The sequence below is a fragment of the Chiloscyllium plagiosum genome, chromosome 5 (genome assembly GCF_004010195.1).
Source record: "Chiloscyllium plagiosum isolate BGI_BamShark_2017 chromosome 5, ASM401019v2, whole genome shotgun sequence".
NCBI classification, from domain to species: domain Eukaryota; kingdom Metazoa; phylum Chordata; class Chondrichthyes; order Orectolobiformes; family Hemiscylliidae; genus Chiloscyllium; species Chiloscyllium plagiosum.
This window is the reverse complement of record NC_057714.1, coordinates 122,789,872-122,804,729: the sequence shown is the minus strand read 5'-3', so window position 1 is coordinate 122,804,729 and position 14,858 is coordinate 122,789,872. Positions and strand designations below refer to the sequence as shown.

General features: G+C 45.3%; 1 protein-coding gene across 1 annotated transcript in view; it reads left to right on the top strand.

Moving 5' to 3' along the window:
- The window catches only part of LOC122550355 (IQ motif and ankyrin repeat domain-containing protein 1-like), a 159,804-nt gene that overhangs the window by 30,111 nt on the left and 114,835 nt on the right, over window positions 1-14,858 (top strand). Inside the window, exons 4-6 of the mRNA XM_043691084.1 lie at window positions 1,369-1,494; window positions 2,798-2,937; window positions 5,615-5,669. Of these exons, the coding sequence (XP_043547019.1) occupies window positions 1,369-1,494; window positions 2,798-2,937; window positions 5,615-5,669 (321 nt within the window). The remainder of the gene's footprint in view (window positions 1-1,368; window positions 1,495-2,797; window positions 2,938-5,614; window positions 5,670-14,858) is intronic.

Here is a 14,858-nt window from a genome sequence, read left to right as displayed (position 1 = left end):
CTCGTTCTGTTGTCTTTCCCTTAGGCATCTGTTGATGAAATTGCGAGGATATCCGTTTTTGGCGAATACCTTGTACAGGTGTTCCTCTTCCTCTTTTTTCAGTTCTGGTGTGCTGCAGTGTGTTGTGGCCCTTTTGAATAGTGTCTTGATGCAACTTCGTTTGTGTGTATTGGGGTGGTTGCTTTCATAGTTCAGGACTTGGTCTGTGTGTGTGTGGCTTTCCTGTGTACCTTCGTGGTGAATTCTCCGTTTGGTGTTCTCTGTACCCTCACGTCTAGGAATGGGAGTTGGTTGTCCTTTTCTTCCTCTCTCGTGAATCGGATTCCTGTGAGTGTGGAGTTGATGATCCGGTGTGTTTTCTCTATTTCCGTGTTTTTAATGATTACAAAGGTGTCATCAACGTATCTGACCCAGAGTTTGGGTTGAATTTGTGGTAAGACTGTTTGTTCTAACCTTTGCATTACTGCTTCTGCTATGAGTCCTGAGATCGGTGAGCCCATGGGTGTTCTGTTGATTTGTTCATATATCTGGTTGTTGAATGTGAAGTGTGTTGTGAGGCACAAGTTTGAGTATGCCGTCTTTGTTGATGGGTTCAACGTCCTGTTGTCTGTTATGTCTGTTCAGCAGGTTAGCTATTGTTTCTCTGGCTAGGGCTTTGTCAATAGAGGTGAACAGTGCCGTTACGTCGAATGAGACCATGGTTTCTTCCGTGTCTATGTGTATATTTCTTCACTATCCTATCTACCTGCGACTCCACTTTCAAGGAGCTATGAACCTGCACTCCAAGGTCTCTTGCACTCCCTAGGACCTTACCATTAAGTGTATAAGTTCTGCTAAGATTTGCTTTCCCAAAATGCAGCACCTCGCATTTATCTAAATTAAACTTCATCTGTCACTTCTCAGTCATCTGGTCAAGATCCTGTTGTAATCTGAGGTAACCCTCTTTGCTGTCCACTACATCTCCAATTTTGGAGATTATACCATATAAAGATATTTCTGCACATGCCCAATCTGTGCCTCAAAGGATGTGTTTATGTGTGCATGTGTGTCTGTGTGTGCACATGCATATCTGTTCTGTATTTGTGCATGTGTTCTGTATGTGCACTTGTGTTCTGTCCGTGTGCATTATCTGTGTGGAGTAGTGTGTGTGTACTGTGTGTGTAAGCGCGCACATGATTTCTGTGTGTGTTCTGTCCGAGTGCATGTGAGTGTTTCTGCATGTTCTGTCTGCACGTGCATACGTGTGCGTGTATGAGCATGTGTTCCTGTGTTCACTCTGTCTCTGTGGCAATGCATTTGTGATGTGTTTGTGTGTGGTGTATGGTTTAATCTCGGACTGATTCGTTTATTGCGTTCTTTGCCTGTCAGGGTGCTTATGGAAGAACCCCACTGTACAGAGCAGCCTTTGGTGGGCATCTGGCAGCACTTGAAATGTTGTTACAATTTGGGGGGGACCCTCGGATCTACGCAGAAGATGGCATCACACCTGAAGAGGTGAGTTACTGAACCAGCCATATCAATACAGTGGCTACAAGAGCAGGTCAGAGGCTAGGGACCTCTGACCTCACCAATCAACCCCACCGCCCCGTGGCTGAACATTTCAACTCCCCCTCCCACTCTGCCGAGGACATGCAGATCCTGGGCCTCCTTCACCGCCGCTCCCTCACTACCCAACATCTGGAGGAAGAACGCCTCATCTTCTGTCTCAGAAATACTTCAACCCCAGGGCATCAATGTGGACTTCACCAGTTTCCTCATTTCCCCTTCCCCCACCTCACCCCAGTTCCAACCTTCCAGCTCAGCACTGTTCCCATGACCTGTCCTACCTGCCATTCCCAATGCAAACCCTTGGAACTCCCTCCCATTCCCAATGCAGACCCTCAGACCTCCCTCCTGTTCCCGCAGACCCTCGGGCCTCCCTCCTGTTCCCGCAGACCCTCGGAACTCCCTCCCGTTCCCACTGCAGACCCTCGGAACTCCATCCCCTTCCTACTGCAGACCCTCAGACCTCCCTCCTGTTCCCGCAGACCCTCGGACCTCCCTCCTGTTCCCACTGCAGACCCTCGGAACTCCATCCCCTTCCTACTGCAGACCCTCGGAACTCCATCCTGTTCCCTGTGCAAAGACATTACTTGGAGCAGGTAGGAATGCTGATATAGATAGATTCTTGATCAGTCAGGGAATCGTGGGTTACAGGGAATGGGTAGGAAAATGGATGTGTGGAATGTTGGATCAGCCTATTGAATTGTGGTGCACAGTTGAGGGGCCAAATAGCCTCCTCCTGTTCCTGTTTTTTTATGGTCTTAATGGATTGGATGATCAAACATTTGACCCAGGAATCAATTTTAAACAGTGCCTTAAAGGAAGAAAAGCAGAGAGTGGAGAAGCTGAAATATATAAAGAGGAACTTTAGACCATTTGGCTGAGGCAGGAGTGGCCATGATGAATTGATCCTGGCATTCTGCTTTAGGATTTACCCATGAATGAGGAAACGGTATTTGAGATCACCTGGTTTCCAACTTAACATTCAGGCAGGATGCATCAGCCGGAACAGTAATGGGTGGTCTGTGCTTTGGTGGGGCTGGTATCAGGAGCTGTACTACAGCCACAGTTTGGATCAAACCTGATCCTGCACTTAACCCCATGCTGGGAGAGAGCTCTGATTACTTGGTGGTGCTGTTCACATTCCCCAGCATTCCTTTTTAGGAAAGTCTGATGAAGTGAGATTGGCATTGACATGGTGGAGAGATTCTGTTTCATTTGTCATAATTGTCTTGTCACTTGTGTTTCTGAGCAGATAGCATCCACTGATGCTGCCATAAAAATTCTTCATGAGTGGGACATCAGTACGACCGTGGCGCTGGGGGAGAAGATAGAATCAGAGAGGCAGCGGATATTAGCAGCTGAGAAGAAACTGAAACTGGAAGAAACGAACAGGTCAGCAATGAAATAAAGCAGATGGTGCTGAAGAAACTCAGCAGGTCTGGCAGCATCTGTGGAGAGAAAACAGAGTCAACCCTTCAACTCCATTGACCCTTCACCAGAAGTTCTCTGCTTTCTCTCTGCTGCCAGAGTTTCTACAGCAATTTCTGTTTTAGTTTCAGTTTTCCAGCATCCACAGATCTTTGTCTGGTTTTAGGTCAGGAGTGAGCTAGTTGCTGGCACAATGATGGGTGCTGGGGCTCCAGGCACATTGTGGAAAACTGCTCCCTCCAGTGGTGCAGCTGGTACATACACCTCTCAAAGCAGCTTTCAGAGATCATTGCTGAGTATACCTGGCAGTGGGCAAAGCAGGTGTGTAGCTATACCAGCAACAAGCCGCTCCCTCATCTTACTGGTCTGAAATAGGACAGGGGAATATTCACCAAAAGTTTGAACTCCTAATCTGTGTCTGAGACTTTGTGTTGTGTGTATTTGTGTTTATTAACCTGTGTGTTAAAAAAAGGGGAAGGTAAGTTTACTCTAGTTTACCAGACCAGAAGGCTGCTCTCTAAATGGAGAGAGAGATGCACACAGCTGCTGGTGGTTTAGCCTGAGGGTTGCCATGCTGTGGGAGAGTCCTTTATAGTGACCCTAGCTGTTGTGGGAATTGTTGGCATCATTCTGCATCACAAACCAGTTGGTCAGCCAACTGAGCTAACTGGCCCACCTACTTTTGCCCGAAATGTCGATTTCGCTGCTCGTCGGATGCTGGCTGAATTGCTGTGTTCTTCCAGCACCACTGATCCAGAATCTGGTTTCCAGCATCTGCAGTTATTGTTTTTACCTAACTGGCACACCAGCTATGCTCTTGCATGTATGTGCATATCTGTGAGTATGTTTCAGTACGTGTGTTTGCCTATGTGTATATGTAATTGTGTGTGAATGTGCATATGTGTGGGTGTGTGTGTGTTGCTATAATGACGGTCACACAAGTGCATGAGCTTTGCTGCTGAGGTTGAATTAGAGAGCTGGAGGAGTTCAGAAAACTGCTAGTGCTGTGATGGCTGAGCACACCGGCTGCTTCGACCACACAGTTCAATGCTGAGAGATGTAGAACACAGAACAGCACAGCACAGGCCCTTTGGCCCTCGATGTTTTGCTGACCTGTGGAATCAATCTGAAGCCCATCTAACCTACACTATTCCATCTTCATCCATATGTTTATCCAAAGACCATTTAATTGTCCTTAACGTTGGCGAGTCGACTACTGTTGCAGGCTGTGTGTCCCACACCCCCACTACTCTCTGAGTAAAGAAACTACCTCTGACATCTGTCCTATATCTATCACCCCTTGCTTTAAAGGTATGTCCCCTCGTGCTAGCTATCACCGTCCGAGGAAAAAGGCTCTCACTGTCCACCCTATCTAACCCTCTGATTATCTCATACGTCTCAATTATGTCACCTCTCATCCTTCTTCTCTCTAACAAAAACAGTCTCAAGTCTCTCAATCTTCCCTCATAAGACCTTCCCTCCATACCAGGCAACATCCTAGTAAATGTCCTTTGGACCCTTTCCAAAGCTTCCACATCCTTCCTATAATGCGGTGACCAGAAGCGGTCGCAATCATCCAAGTGCGGCCGCACCAGATTTTTGTACAGCTGCACCATGACCTCATGCTTCCAAAACTCAATCCCTCTACCACTAACAGTGAACACACCGTATGCCTTCTTAACAATGCTATCAACCTGGGTGACAACTTTCAGGGATCTATCGACATGGACACCGAGATCTCTCTGCTCATCTACATTACCAAGAATCTTACCTTTAGCCCAGTACTCTGCATTACTGTTACTCCTTCCAAAGTGAATCACCTCACACTTTTCCACATTAAACTCCATTTGCCACCTCTCAGCCCAGCTCTGCAGCTTATCTATGTCCCTCTGTAACCTGCAACATCCTTCGGCACTATCCACAACTTTGTCTGCAAATTTACTAACCTACCCTTCTGCCTGACCTGCTGTGCTTTTCCAGCACCACACTCTCGACTCTGATCTCCAACATCTGCAGACCTCACTTTCTCCTGCAAATTTACTAACTCATCCTTCTATGCCCAAATCCAAATCATTTATAAAAATGATAAACAGCAGTGGACCCAAAAAAGTTCCTTGTGGTACAACACTAGTATTTGAATCTAGGGTGAACATTTCCCATCAATCACCACCCTCTGTCTTCTTTCAGCTAGCCAATTTCTGATCCAAACCACTAAATCACCCTCAATCCCATGCCTCCATGTTTTCTGCAATAGCCGACCGTGGGGAACTTTATCATATGTTTTACTGAAATCTATATACACCACGCCAACCGCTTGTAAAAGAGATGCTCAACAAGCAATCATTGGCAATGGGCCCAAACTAGAGGAGTTAGTTACACAGTGCTAATCTCACTGGGCTGGTGATGCAGGAGCCCAGACTAATGCTCTGAGGGTATGGGTTCAAATCCCACCATGGCAGATGGTGAAATTAGATTTTTTTTTAAAATCTAGCCCAATGACAACTAGGGAACTGGAATCCAGGGAACAAAAACAGGGCATTTAGTTGAAAATCGGAGGTTTAGTTGAAGTAAATGTGTGAATATGAGGTGCTGGGGAAAACTGTGATTCTCTAACCTAAGATCTAATTTTTCTTCTCTCTAGGATTCAGAATCAGATTTCAGAAATCACAAAGGAACTGGCCCAATATCAATATGAGGTACCTGTCCCTGTGGGAGCCTGGTAAATTGAACTGTTAGAACATAGAACAATACAGCACAGAACAGGCCCTTCGGCCCTCGATGTTGCGCTGACCTGTGAATTGTTCTCAGCTCGTCCCCCAACACTATCCCAAAATCATCCATGTGCTTATCTAAGGATTGTTTAAATCTCCCTAATGTGGCTGAGTTAACTACATTAGCAGGTAGGACATTCCATGCCCTTACCACTCTCTGAGTAAAGAACCTGCCTCTGACATCTGTCTTAAATCTATCACCCCTCAATTTGTAATTATGCCCTCTTGTACACGCTGACGTCATCATCCTAGGAAAAAGACTCAAACTGTCTACCCTATCTAATCCTCTGATCATCTTGTATGTCTCTATCAAATCCCCCCGTAGCCTTCTTCTTTCCAATGAGAACAGACCCAAGTCTCTCAGCCTTTCCTCATAAGACCTTCCCTCCAGACCAGGCAACATCCTGGTAAATTTCCTCTGCACCTTTTCCAATGTTTCCACATCCTTCCTGTTCCTTAGCATTTATGTGGAAACTGATGGCCAGCTCTCGATCAGTCATTCGGATGGGATCCTTTGACCTATGGCACCTTCCTGTTATGACCTGCCTACTTAGATTACTGCTTTGTGTGTCTCTGATTCGCAGCCTGCCCTCTCTATTCACTTACCCTCTCATCTGATTCATTTTTTCCATTTTCCCAGAGTTTTTATCCTGATAATATTTTGCTGATCTTTCTTTGTTTTATTTTATCATTCCTATAATCAAACCGGTGTAAGTCCCGTTTCTGAGGCATATTTTATACAGCAGTGTAGGAATTATTGAGCAATGAAAACCAGCACCAATCCATTTTGTTCTTTGCCTTCCCAGGAAGGAGACAATGAATAAGGAACCGCTGATCAAACAGCAATCAATCAATCGATATAAAAAAAGAGTCGAGAGTGTGGTGCTGGAAAAGCACAGCAGGTCAGGCAGCATTTGCAGTACCACACTCTTGATTCTGATCTCCAGCATCTGCATTCGCCTACCTGATATAAAAAATTTAAATGGAGAAACACTACAGAGGAATTTGGGATTGCTTGTGCATAAATCACAAAATGTTACTGTCCTAATTTTAAACAAAAATCATTCTTGAGGGCCTCGCTGGCTGGCCAGCATTAAAAGCCCAACCTTGGATGCACTTGAGAAGGTGGCCTTTATTTTAATTCCCACTAATGGCCTCACCACCATCTTCTCAAGTGCATCCAAGGTTGGGCTTTTAATGCTGGCCAGCCAGCGAGGCCCTCAAGAATGATTTTTGTTTAAAATTAGGACAGTAACATTTTGTGATTTAAGCTATGCCCTCTTGTAATACCCGACTCCATACGCGGGAGAAGGTTCACACTGTCAACCCTATCTAACTCCCTAATCATCTTGTACACCTCAATCAAGTCACCCCTAAACCTTCTTTTCTCTAGTGAAAACAGCCCCAAGTGCCTCAGTCTTTCCTCGTACGATTTTCCTTCCATACCAGGCAACATCCTGGTAAACCTCCTCTGCACCCGTTCCAGTGCCTCCACATCCTTCCTATAGTATGGCGACCAAAACTGCACACAATACTCCAGATGCGGCCGCACCAGAGTCTTATACAACTGCAATATGACCTCAGGACTCCGGAACTCAATTCCTCTACCAATAAAAGCCAGTACGCCATATGCCTTCTTCACCGCACTATTTACCTGGGTGGCAACTTTCAGAGATCTGTGTACATGGACACCAAGATCCCTCTGCTCATCCACACTACCAAGTATCCGACCATTAGCCCAGTACCCCATCTTTTTGTTACTCTTACCAAAGTGAATCACCTTTATGCACAAGCAATCCCAAATTTCTCTGTGCTCTAACATTCTGTAGTCTTTCTCCATTTAAATAATATTCAGCTCCTCTATTTTTCCTACCAAAATGCATAATCTTACATTTCCCCACTTTATATTTCATGTGCATGTTTTTGTCCTTCACTTAACTTATCTATGTTCATCCTCACTACTTACTTTCCAACAGGTTCCTGTGTCATTTGCAAACTTGCCAATAGTAAATTCACTTTCCTTATCCAAGTCATTAATACATGTTGCAAGTATTTGTGGTCCCAGCACTGATCCCTGGGGCACTGCACTAGTCCTAGGTTGCCATCCTAAAAATGCTTCCTGTTATCTGAACTCTCTATTCCATAGGAGTTGGCTAATCCTCTCTCCATTATTATATAAAAGCAAATTACTGCAGATGCTGGAATCTGAAACCAAAAGAGAAAATGCTGGAAAATCTCAGCAGGTCTGGCAGCATCTGTAAGGAGAGAAAAAAGCTGACGTTCCGAGTCTAGCTGACCCTTTGTCAGAGCTTTTCCAGTGTTTTCTCTTTTGCTCTCTCCATTATTAATGTACTACCCCAAAACCGTAGGCACACAATGAAGTTTCACTCCGTAGATCTGGCCAGAATCTGCTGTGTGTTTTTTGTTTTTATTTCAGATTACCTACAGGCATGGTATTCTGTTTGCAATTTGCATAAAGGGAATGTTTGTAGAGTCAGATAGTCAGGTGTGAGAAAATAATAATTCTGCCAGGTTACACAGCAGCAAGAAGTGTTGATATCCATATGTTGGCTGTTGTTTGGGAGGGCTATATTCTTCAGATGGGTTTCTCTTTGTTTCTTCACTAAGTGAACCATGGTATTATTGATGTATTAATAGAAAGATAGCACAGCAATGGTGGATCGAGCACCCTCATCCCACATTTACAATGTATTGTTTTACTGTTGTTTCATGAGTAAACACAGCTGCTGAGGTTGAATAGGATATTGGTGAGGCCTCTTCTGGAGTTCTGTGTGCAGTTCTGGTCACCCTGCTACAGGAGAGATATTAAACTGGAAAGGGTTCAGAAAAGATTGAACAGGATGTTACTGGGAATGGAGGGTTTAAGGAATAAAAATGGACAGGAAAGACTGGAACATTTTTGACTGGACAGTAGGAGGTTGAGAGGCATAGATAAGGTGAATGACGAGGGTCTTTTCCCTGGGAGTTGAAAACATGGAGGCGCGTTGTTCAGGTGAGAGAAGAATGGACATGTGGGGCAATGTTTTTACATAGTGAGTGGTTCGTGTGTGGAAAGTGGTGGATGCAGGTACAGTTATAATGTTTAAAAGACATTTGGATAAGATCATGAATACGAAAGATTAGGAGGGATATGGGCCAAATGCAGGCAGGTGGGACTAGTTTAGTTTGGGGTTTTGGTTGGCATGGATTGGTTGGACCGAAGGGTCTGTTTCCATGCTTTATGACATTCTGACTCAATGTTTGAGAACTTGTTTCATTGAGAGATGGATGGGGAGTGTGAAACCTCTCCCTAAACCATGTCTTGCTTTTGTTGCAGCCACTGGAAAAGGCAGGGCCCCTTCAGTTTAATCTCTGAGCTGAAAAGTGATGCTGCACCAGACCTATTCTTGAAGAAAAGTAAACACTTGGATTACTGTTTTACAATGTTTAAGAGCAATATTTCTTGATCTAGGACCTACAGGCAACTGAGAGGGTTTGGCATAAAAACTCTTGTGGGTCCATGAATGAGTAGAGATTACCCTCTGCAACAGCATAGCAAGCTACTCAGTTGTATCAAAAACAGGTACAAAATGTGAAGGAACAGATGAAACTGGGTAGACCACCTGACATCAGCTTAAATGAGAATTACAACAGCCCTGTTGACCCTGCAGGGAGCTCCTCACTAACATCTGGGGGCTTGTGCCAACACTGGGAGAGCTGTCTCACAGACTAGCAAAGCAACAGTCTGACACAGTCATACTCGGGGATTCACACCTCACAGACAATGTCCCATAAGTTTGAAAACACGTACCAACAGATTTAAACACAGCTTCTTTGCTCACTATTATCAGACAATGAACAGACCTCTCACATATTAGAGTTGATCTTTCTCTGCACCTTCTCTGTAGCTGTAACATTGTGTTCCATTACCCTGATGTGCTTATGTAAGGTATGATTTGTCTTTTTAGCATGCAAAACAATACTTTTCACCACATCTTGGTATATGTGACAACAATAAATCAAATCAAATCAAATCAGACCCCTCTATCCCCATCCCTGGATATGTCCTGTCCCACCGGCAGGACAGACCAGCAGGGGGGCGGCACAGTGGGATACACTCAGGAGGGAGTGGCCCTGGGAATCCTCAACATTGATGTTGGACCCCATGAAGTCTCACTGTTTCAGGTTAAACATGGGCAAGGAAACCTCCTGCTGGTTACCATTTACTGTCCTCCCTCAGCTAATGAATCAGTACTCCTTGATGTTAAAGCACTGAGGATGGCAAGGTCACGAAGGTAGGTCCGATCAAGGACAGTAGTGGGAGACTGTGTATTGAGTCGGAAGAGATAGGAGAGGTCTTGAATGAGTACTTTTCTTCAGTATTTACGAACGAGAGGGACTGTATTGTTGAAGAGGACAGTGTGAAACGGACTGGTAAGCTAGAGGAGATACTTGTTAGGAAGGAAGATGTGTTGGACATTTTGAACAACTTGAGGAAAGACAAGTCCCCCGGGCCTGACGGGATATATCCTAGGATTATGTGGGAAGCAAGAGAGGAAATTGCAGTACCGTTGGCAATGATCTTTTCGTCTTCACTGTCAACGGGGGTGGTACCAGGGGACTGGAGAGTGGCGAATGTTGTGCCCCTGTTCAAAAAAGGGAATAGGGATAACCCCGGGAATTACAGGCCAGTTAGTCTTACTTCAGTGGTAGGCAAAGTAATGGAAAGGGGACTGAGGGATAGGATTTATGAGTATCTGAAAAGGCACTGCTTGATTAGGGACAGCCAGCACAGATTTGTGAAGGGTAGGTCTTGCCTTACAACTCTTATTGAATTCTTTGAGGAGGTGACCAAGAATGTGGATGAGGGTAGAGCAGTGGATGTAGTATACATGGATTTTAGTAAGGCATTTGATAAGGTTCCCCATGGGAGGCTTATGCGGAAAGTCAGGAGGCATGGATAGAGGGAAATTTGGCCAATTGGATAAAAAACTGGCTAACCGGTCAAAGTCAGAGAGTGGTGGTAGATGGTAAATATTCAGCCTGGAGCCCAGTTACAAGTGGAGTTCCGCAGGATCAGTTATGGGTACTCTGCTGTTTGTAATTTTTATTAATGACTTAGATGAGGGAGTCAAAGGGTGGGTCAGCAAATTTGCAGATGATACGAAGATTGGAGGAGTTGTGGATAGTGAGGAGGGCTGTTGTCGGCTGCAAAGAGACTTAGATATGATGCAGAGCTGGGCAGAGGAGTGGCAGATGGAGTTCAACCCTGCCAAGTGTGAGGTCTGTGGGAGTGGTAGAGTCAGAATCTTTGGTGACCTTTAAGCGGCAATTGGATAGGTACATGGATGGGTGCTTAAGCTAGGACAAATGTTCGGCACAACATCGTGGGCCGAAGGGCCTGTTCTGTGCTGTATTGTTCTATGTTCTATGTTCTATGTCACAAAATGTACTCTGGGGTGGAGCATTTCAATGTCCACCATCAAGAGTGGCTCGGCAGCCTAAAGGACATAGCTGCTACGCTGGATCTGCGGCAGGTGGTGAGGGAACCAACAAGTGGGAAAATCACACATGACCTCATCCTTACCAATCTGCCAGCTGCAGATCCATGTATCAAGGATAGTATCAGTAAAGGTGACCACTGCACAGTCCTTGTGGAGACAAAGTCCCACCTTCACATTGACAATACCCTCCTTCGTGTTGTGTGGTACCTCTGCAGCACCTTGTCAACAGCCTTCTGGAAATCCAAATAGGTCATGTCTGCTGGCTCCCCTTTGTCTAACTTGCTCATTACCTCCTCAAAGAATTCTAACAGATTCATCAGGCATGACCTCCCCTTTTCAAAGCCGTGCTGACTCAGCCCTATTTTACCCTGCACTTCCAAGTACTCTGCAATCTCATCCTTAATAATGGACTTTAACATCTTACCAATGACTAAGACCAGACTAACCCGCCGAGAGCTTCTTAACTTCTGTTGCTCTCCCTTCTTAAACACGGGTGCGACACTAACCTTGTTCCAGTTCTCTGGGACTCTCCCTGATTCCAGTGATCCCACAAAGATCACACCAAGGTCTCCACTATTTCCTCAGCTATCCCCCCCTGAACCCTGTGGTGTAGCCCATCCAGTTCGGGTGATTTATTCACTATCAAACCTTTCAGCTTCCTGACCCCATCTCCTTAGTGATGGCCACAACAATCACCTCTGCCCTGACTTTCTTGGCGTTTTGGTGTACTGCTGGGGTCTTCCACTGTGAAAACTAATGCAAAGTACCTCTTCCATTCCCCTGCCATTTCTTTGTTCTCTATTACTGCTTCTCCACCTCATTTCCAAGCAGTCCAATGTTTTAAATCTTCCTCACAGCACACCCTTACATTTAGTTTGCATCATCTGCAAACCTGGACATTTACGTTTGGTTACCACTCCAAATCCTTGAGATATGTTGGTAACATCTTGTGCAAGAGGCTAGAGAAGAAATTGCGGATGCCTGGCTGATATTTTTGCGTCATTGTTAACCAGGGGTTAAGTCCCAGAAGCAAATGTTGTGCTGTTATTCAAGAAGGGCTCCAAAGAAAAACCTGGGAGCTATAGACCAGTCAGCCTAACATCTGTGGTGGATAAGTTACTTGAGAAAATTCAAAGAGATAAGTTATGCCTGCATTTGGAAAACAGGGTTTGATTAGGGGTAGTGAGTATGGCTTTGTACATGGGAGGTCATGCTTCACAAATTTGTTAGAGTTCTTTGATGAAGTGACCGGGAAGGTTGATGAGGGCAGGGAGATAGACGTTGTCGAAATGGATTTCAGTAAGGTCGTGGATATGGTTCCACATGGGAGCCTGCTCTGGAAGGTTAGATCACATGGAATCCAGGGGGAGCTGGAAAATTGGATACACAATTGGCTTGATGGTAGGAAACAGAGGGTAATAGTGGAAGGATACTTGTCGGAATGGAGGCCTGTGACTAGTGGAGTGCGTCAGGGTCAGTGCTGGGCCCATTACTGTGTGTTATCAATATCAATGATTTGGATGGCAATGTACAGGGCATGCTTAGTAAGTTTCTAGATTAAACTAAAACAAGACATTGATCAGCTGGAGAAGCGGGCCGAGAAATAGCAAATGGAATTTAATATAGATAAGTGTGAGGTCTTGCATTTTGGAAAGTTAAATCAAGATGGAAGTTTCATGGTGAATGTTCGGGCCTTAAGGAGTGTAGTGGAACAGAGGGACCTTGGAGTTCAGGTGCAGAGGCCACACTTGGAGTATTGTGTTCAGTTTTGGTCACCTTGCTGTAGGAAGGATGTTATTAAACTGGAAAGAGTGCGGGAGGAATTTACAAGGATGTTGCCAGGACTCAATGGTTAGAGCTATAGGGCGAGGTGGGACAAGCTAGGACTTTTCTCCTTAGAGCGTAGGAGACTGAGGGGTGGGGGTTTGGGAAACTTATAGAGGTGTATAAGATCATGAAAGGCCTGGATAGGGTGAATGTACTCAGTCTTTTTCCCAGGGTTGGGGAATCGAGGACGACAGGGCATCAGTTTAAGGTTAGAGGTTAAAGAATAAAAGGGAACCTGAGGGGCAACTTTTTTACACAGAGGGTGGTACGCATATGGAATGAGCTGCCAGAGGAAGTGGTTGAGGCGGGTACATTAACAACATTTAAAAGGCATTTGGACAAATACACGGATAGGAAAGGATTAGAAGGATATGGAGAAAGCGAGGACTGCAAATGCTGGAAATCAGAGCTTAAAAATGTGTTGCTGGAAAAGCGCAGCAGGTCAGGCAGCATCCGAGGAGCAGGAAAATCGACGTTTCGGGCAAAAGCCCTTCATCAGGAATGGAGGCAGGGAGCCTCTAGGGTGGAGATTTCTCCACCTTCCTCATTTCCCCTCCCCTCGAAACTCAGCACGTTTCGGGCATAAGCCCTTCTTCAGGAAGGATATGGGCCAAGTGCAGGGAAATGGGGTTAGTGTGGATGGTCATTTTGGTCGGCATGAGTCGAAAAGTGTGGTGATGGAAAAACACAGCAGATCAGGCAGCATCCAAGGAGCAGGGGAGTCCATGTTCTGGGCATAAGCCCTTTTCAAGAAGGACATTTTGGTCAGCATGGACCAGTTTGAGCCAAAGGGTCTGTGTCCGTGTTGTAGGGTTTTAAAGACAAAAGGGTAACTAGGGAGAGAATAGGGCCCCTCAAAGATCAGCAAGGCGGCATTTGTGTGAAGCCACAGGAGAAGGGGGAGGTTCTAAGCGAGTATTTTGCACCAGTGTTTACTGTGGAAAAGAACATTGAAGGTACGGAATGTGGGGAGATAGATAGTGACACCTTTAAAAAATGTCCATATTACAGAGGAGGAAGTGCTGGATAACTTGAAACACATAAAAGTGGAAAAATCTCCAGGACCTGATCAGGTGTACCCGAGAACTCTGTGGGAAGCTAGAGAAGTGATTGCTGGGCCTCTTGCTGAGATATTTGTATCATCGATAGTCACAGGTGAGGTGCCGGAAAACTGGAGGTTGGCAAACGTGGTGCCACTGTTAAAGAAGGGTGTTAAAGACAAGACATGGAACTATAGACCAGTGAGCCTGATGTCAGTGGTGGGCAAGTTGTTGGAGAGAATCCTGAGGGACAGGATGTACATGTATTTGGAAAGGCATGGACTGATTCGGGATAGTCAGCATGGCTTTGTGGGTGGGAAATCATGTCTCACAAACTTGATCGAACTTTTTGAAGAAGTAACAAAGAGGATTGATGAGGGCAGAGCGGTAGATGTGACCTATATGGACTTCAGTAAGGCATTTGACAAGGTTCCCCATGGGAGACTGATTAGCAAGGTTAGATCTCATGGAATACAGGGAGAACTAGCCATTTGGATACAGAACTGGCTCAAAGGTAGAAGACAGAGGGTGGTGGTGGAGGGTTGTTTTTCAGACTGGAGGCCTGTGACAAGTGGAGTGCCTCAAGGATCGGTGCTGGGTCCACTACTTTTCATCCTTTATATAAATGATTTGGATGCGAGCATAAGAGGTACAGTTAGTAAGTTTGCAAATGACACCAAAATTGGAGGTGTAGTGGACAGCGAAGAGAGTTACCTCAGATTACAACAGGATCTGAACCAGAT